The following is a 4,309-nucleotide window of genomic DNA, read 5'->3' on the forward strand; positions in this document are numbered from 1 at the left end:
CCTTCCAAAAAGAAGGTAGTACCTCCAACTCCTTGTCTTTTGAAAGAAGAGGATGCCGTTCAAATCCTAACAAATGCATTGTTTTTTTTTGTTTGCAATTCCCACAAAGCCCTTAACAGTGAGAGCTAGAGATGAGATTCGAACACATGGCTAGTGTAACAACGATTATGAACTTATGGCCTCAATGGGTGCGGTGCAGTGGCGGTACTGTGTACCGGCCGATGGAGGAGTTAAGGAGGAGGGAGAGAAGCGCTTCCTGCGTAAATGAAGAGACGGTGACATGACAGGTTTGTAATCACATGAGACCAAGTGCAGACTCGCGGAACATGGAGCTTCTCAGCTACGGGACCGAACCAAAAAGGTAGGTAGTCTTTGTTGAAGATCACGAGAGCAGAGAGCAAAGCTTGTACTCAGACATAAATGCAGAACGCGCTTTGCCTCTATGTCTGTCTGTATGAGTTTAAAACGATGTGTGTGTGCAAGTGAAATCGAGAGAGCGAGAGAGAAGGAGAGAGGGAGAGGGATAGGCGAGGCTGCTCTCTTAGCATTGAAGTGCCTTTGGCTTAGAGCATCTCTGCTCTTTTCATTGTCATTTTGACATTTTGCAGCAAGAGCTTGTCTGTGTGAGTGTGTGCTTGCGCGCCCTTGTGTGGTGTTGTATGCACGCTGCCCGTGCATGCGATTCCTGCAACCAGCCCGTTATGGTGTCCATTTTGAGAATGTGCTGCCCAAAAGCTGTGATGATCTTACTTGTAGGACTGCTATGTGCAGCTTCCTCTGTTTCCTCCTTGGGAAGGGGCTATTATGCCACCAGCTGCCCCAATGTTGAGAGCATTGTGCGAAGTACTATGCGTGGACTTTTCGTGCGCGATCCCACCTCGCCTGCTGCCATGATCCGTCTTCTATTTCATGATTGCCAAGTCTTTGTAAGTGGAAGTGGCTATGGAGGCAATTAAATGTAGCAACTTTAACAACTGAGAATCAAAACCCCACGGTCATAAATGCAAGAGTTACGTATATATAAAATGCATACATTGAGCTTGGCTAGGGAAGTAACTACGCCATCTTTGAAGTTCCGAACCAGGTCTATAAATTCATGTATGCATATGTTTGTATTTGTGCATATGTAAGCTGCATGGAATTCATGCATTTAATTGCTGAAATTTGCATGGAAAAATCACAATTGTACACATGCACATGCGTGCACACGTTTGCTTAGTTTCCTGTGAAATGCAAAACAAAGCAGATTGATCTCTCGGTTTTGGATGTTCTTACCTTCTCATTCATGCTCTATGCAGGGATCTGGTGCATGCTTTAATTGCTGAAATATGCATGCTAACTGTATGTGTGCATGCGTGCATGCATTCGCTTAGGTTTCTAAATTTAACTGCTGAAATTTGCACGAGAAATCTCAATTGTATGTGTGTGTGCACACGTTTGCATTAGGTTCCTGCCAAATGCATGGAAAGCAGGCTCATCTTTAGGTTTTATAATGTGCTTACTTTCTCATTCATGCTTCATGCAGGGATGTGATGCATCCATATTGCTTGATAGCGGGGATGATGGCACGGCAGAAGTTGAGGCAAGTGCTAATTTGGGAGTGAGAAGGCTGGATTTCATAGACAATGTGAAGAGGCGGTTGGAGGCAGCATGCCCACAAACAGTGTCATGTGCGGATATTATAGCCATTGCTGCAAGGGACGCGGTTGCGCTGAATGGTGGCCCCGACATTGCCATACCGCTCGGTCGGCTTGATGGGTTCAGGGCAAGCTCCTCTGTGGCACAATCGTCACTCCCCTCTGCCTCAATCAGCGTTTCAGGCATGCTCTCCCTCTTTGGCTCCATGGGAATGAACCTGCCCGAGAGTGTTGCGATTCTAGGTACAGTCCTTCAACATCTCTTCTCATTGTTATCCTGTCCTACATTTTGATTTCTGTTACCTAATTTTTTTTCTTTTGGAAAGGGTCTTATAATGACTTGTTTTTGGAAAGCTCTACTCTTTGTAGTCATACCTAGTGACCTTCACCTACAAAATCTGATTCTTTTTGAAAGGGAGAGAAGAGTAGTTGCATGAAAGTTTGGGCATTTTCCACATAAGAGTAAAGCAGCCCAATCGAAATGGCTTATTCATACAATACAAGGCTGGTGGAAATGTAGTGTATTATGCTTGAATAAGTGACCATTCAACCTCTTGCTTTAATAACGTGCCCAAGTGAAGCATAGAGTTCGGTGGCTCCTATAATACATGTATCTAGTGAGATATGGCCGTTATCTCTCCCTATGTACCACAAGAGGTAGTTCTAATTACTATTATGACTTAGGCCTTTATTGACAGTGTAGTCTGTCCATTATAAATATGGTTAACCAGGAATATATGTGATTGCTACATGTGTTCTAACTTCTCCTCATTGAATAAATGCTTTCATGGTTAAGTCTTTAGGGACAAAAACCTCAACATTTGGAGGACATTGATGATTGTGTGAGTACAACAAAAGAACTGTCATTTTCATTTGAGATTAGGGGTTACCTCAATTTGTTTTATGAATAGATTATGAAATCACTTGTTGCAAGATTTGCACCACTTTCACACTCCCTTTTTGCATTAAGCCACCTAGGATCCAAGAGCCTTGTGTTCGACACTCCATCAATGTCGTGCATGTAGTGGAAGAACACATGAGAGAGAGAGAGAGAGAGAGAGAGAGAGAGAGAGAGAGAGAGAGAGAGAGAGAGAGAGAGAGAGAGAGAGAGAGAGAGAGATCTACATAACTAACCAGGTCTAGTGATGCATTTGACAATGGGGTAGGGTTTCTTATGGCAACATGTTAAATAAGCTCAAAAAATACCTTTAAAAAAATAAACTACTATAGAAGTTTAAAGAGATTAGCGAGACAAATTCATACGATGATCTCCCACAAATAGAAGCTTGTTTGTAGAACCCATGGAGCTCAAAACTCTTAAAACACCAAAACCTTGCTGTTCACTCTTAAACATGGGCTGTCGAGTTTGTGTATGTATGAGCAAAGGTTTCGATTTCCACACATTTATCTCATTTTCAGATAGGTTCTTTTTTGGTTGCTATTGAAATGGTGGAACCTGTAAGCCTCAAGTTAATTCTTGTAAGAAGTTGGTCTTGAGATCCTAGCTGTGGCTAACCATTTGTACCTATCATGTTTGCCATCCTTTTTTGAAGGGCCTTCAGGAAGCCACTCTAAGAGGAAATGCTTTGAGGGTCTAAGGGATTGTATGTATGTAAGCTCATGACACATGTATCTGTATATGTTGGAAGAACACTCCCAAAAGACTCAGATCTTTTGGAGACGAGTCTTTAACTGAAGACCTCTTAAGAGAGAGAGAGAGAGAGAGAGAGAGAGAGAGAGAGAGAGAGAGGTGACATTTGTGTAAAAAGAAACAAAGAAATGAGGAGGCAATAGTAACTGTGTGTGTGTGTGTGTAGGTGCCCATACCCTGGGGGTAGCACATTGCACCAACTTTGTGGACAGGCTCTATCCAACCAGGGATCCCAACATGGGGCTACTCTTTGCAAACTCTCTAAAGGCCAGGTGTCCCAGAAGGTTTCCAAGCAACGCGTTTGCGGCGCTGGACACCTCCAACTTGAGGTTTGACAACAGCTATTTTCGCAATGTGCTCAACAGGAGGGGCCTCCTCACCATCGATTCAGAGCTCGGCCTGGACCCGCGCACAGGCCCGATTGTCCAAAACTACGCCGCCAATCCTTCTGCCTTCTTCTCCAACTTCGCCTCTGCCTTCGTCAAGCTCTCCTCCTTCAATGTCCTTTCCGGCAACCAGGGAGAGGTCCGCGGCGACTGCCGCTCCTCTAACTAGCTCAATCTCGTAACATGTCTTGAGTTCAAGACTCGTTGCATAGGGTAAAGGAAAAGTAGGCCAAGAATTGTAAGAACGCAATCCATTCTTGAATAAAAATATGAGGAAATCACTCAAGTCTCATGCTTTCCTCGCACCAAAGGCATTTTGGTGCTATCCCGTTGTGTACATCCAAATAGTAACAACGATACAAATAATATTAAAGATACCATGTTTGATTTTATTTTATTTCATTGATTTTATTTCCTTTTGCGATTTCAAACTCTCGTTGGTTGCTTCTTTACTTGGGTCCATTGATTGCTACAGACTTCAAATATTGTATACAGTTCCACAGTGTTAAGGAAACCCTATCTACATATTGCCAACAAACTCTAAAAAGAGGGAGACTCTACATGAGAGCAAAGAAGAAGAGAAATGCAATGGATCACCTCTTTATATGGACATGAAAAGTCTTATAGTCTCAGAT

General features: G+C 43.2%; 1 protein-coding gene across 1 annotated transcript; it reads left to right on the forward strand.

Moving 5' to 3' along the window:
• The first annotated feature begins 456 nt into the window (after positions 1-456).
• On the forward strand, positions 457-4,066 carry LOC147445624 (peroxidase 29-like). Its single transcript, XM_086525076.1, has 3 exons — positions 457-926; positions 1,526-1,880; positions 3,455-4,066. Exons 1-3 carry the CDS (start codon positions 660-662, stop codon positions 3,841-3,843), a joined length of 1,011 nt encoding a protein of 336 aa, XP_086381202.1. The 5' UTR covers positions 457-659; the 3' UTR covers positions 3,844-4,066.
• Positions 4,067-4,309: the final 243 nt, after the last annotated feature.

The sequence above is a fragment of the Adiantum capillus-veneris genome, chromosome 12 (assembly GCF_014529385.1).
Source record: "Adiantum capillus-veneris isolate H3 chromosome 12, ASM1452938v2, whole genome shotgun sequence".
Classification (NCBI taxonomy): Eukaryota; Viridiplantae; Streptophyta; class Polypodiopsida; order Polypodiales; family Pteridaceae; genus Adiantum; species Adiantum capillus-veneris.

Excerpts from the sequence above, each read along its gene's own strand:
- LOC147445624 (XM_086525076.1), top strand. The coding sequence starts at position 660 with ATGCACGCTGCCCGTGCATGCGATTCCTGCAACCAGCCCGTTATGGTG. Across the intron at positions 927-1,525 it reads TTCATGATTGCCAAGTCTTT|GGATGTGATGCATCCATATT; the intron begins GTAAGTGGAAGT and ends TGCTTCATGCAG. Across the intron at positions 1,881-3,454 it reads CGAGAGTGTTGCGATTCTAG|GTGCCCATACCCTGGGGGTA; the intron begins GTACAGTCCTTC and ends GTGTGTGTGTAG.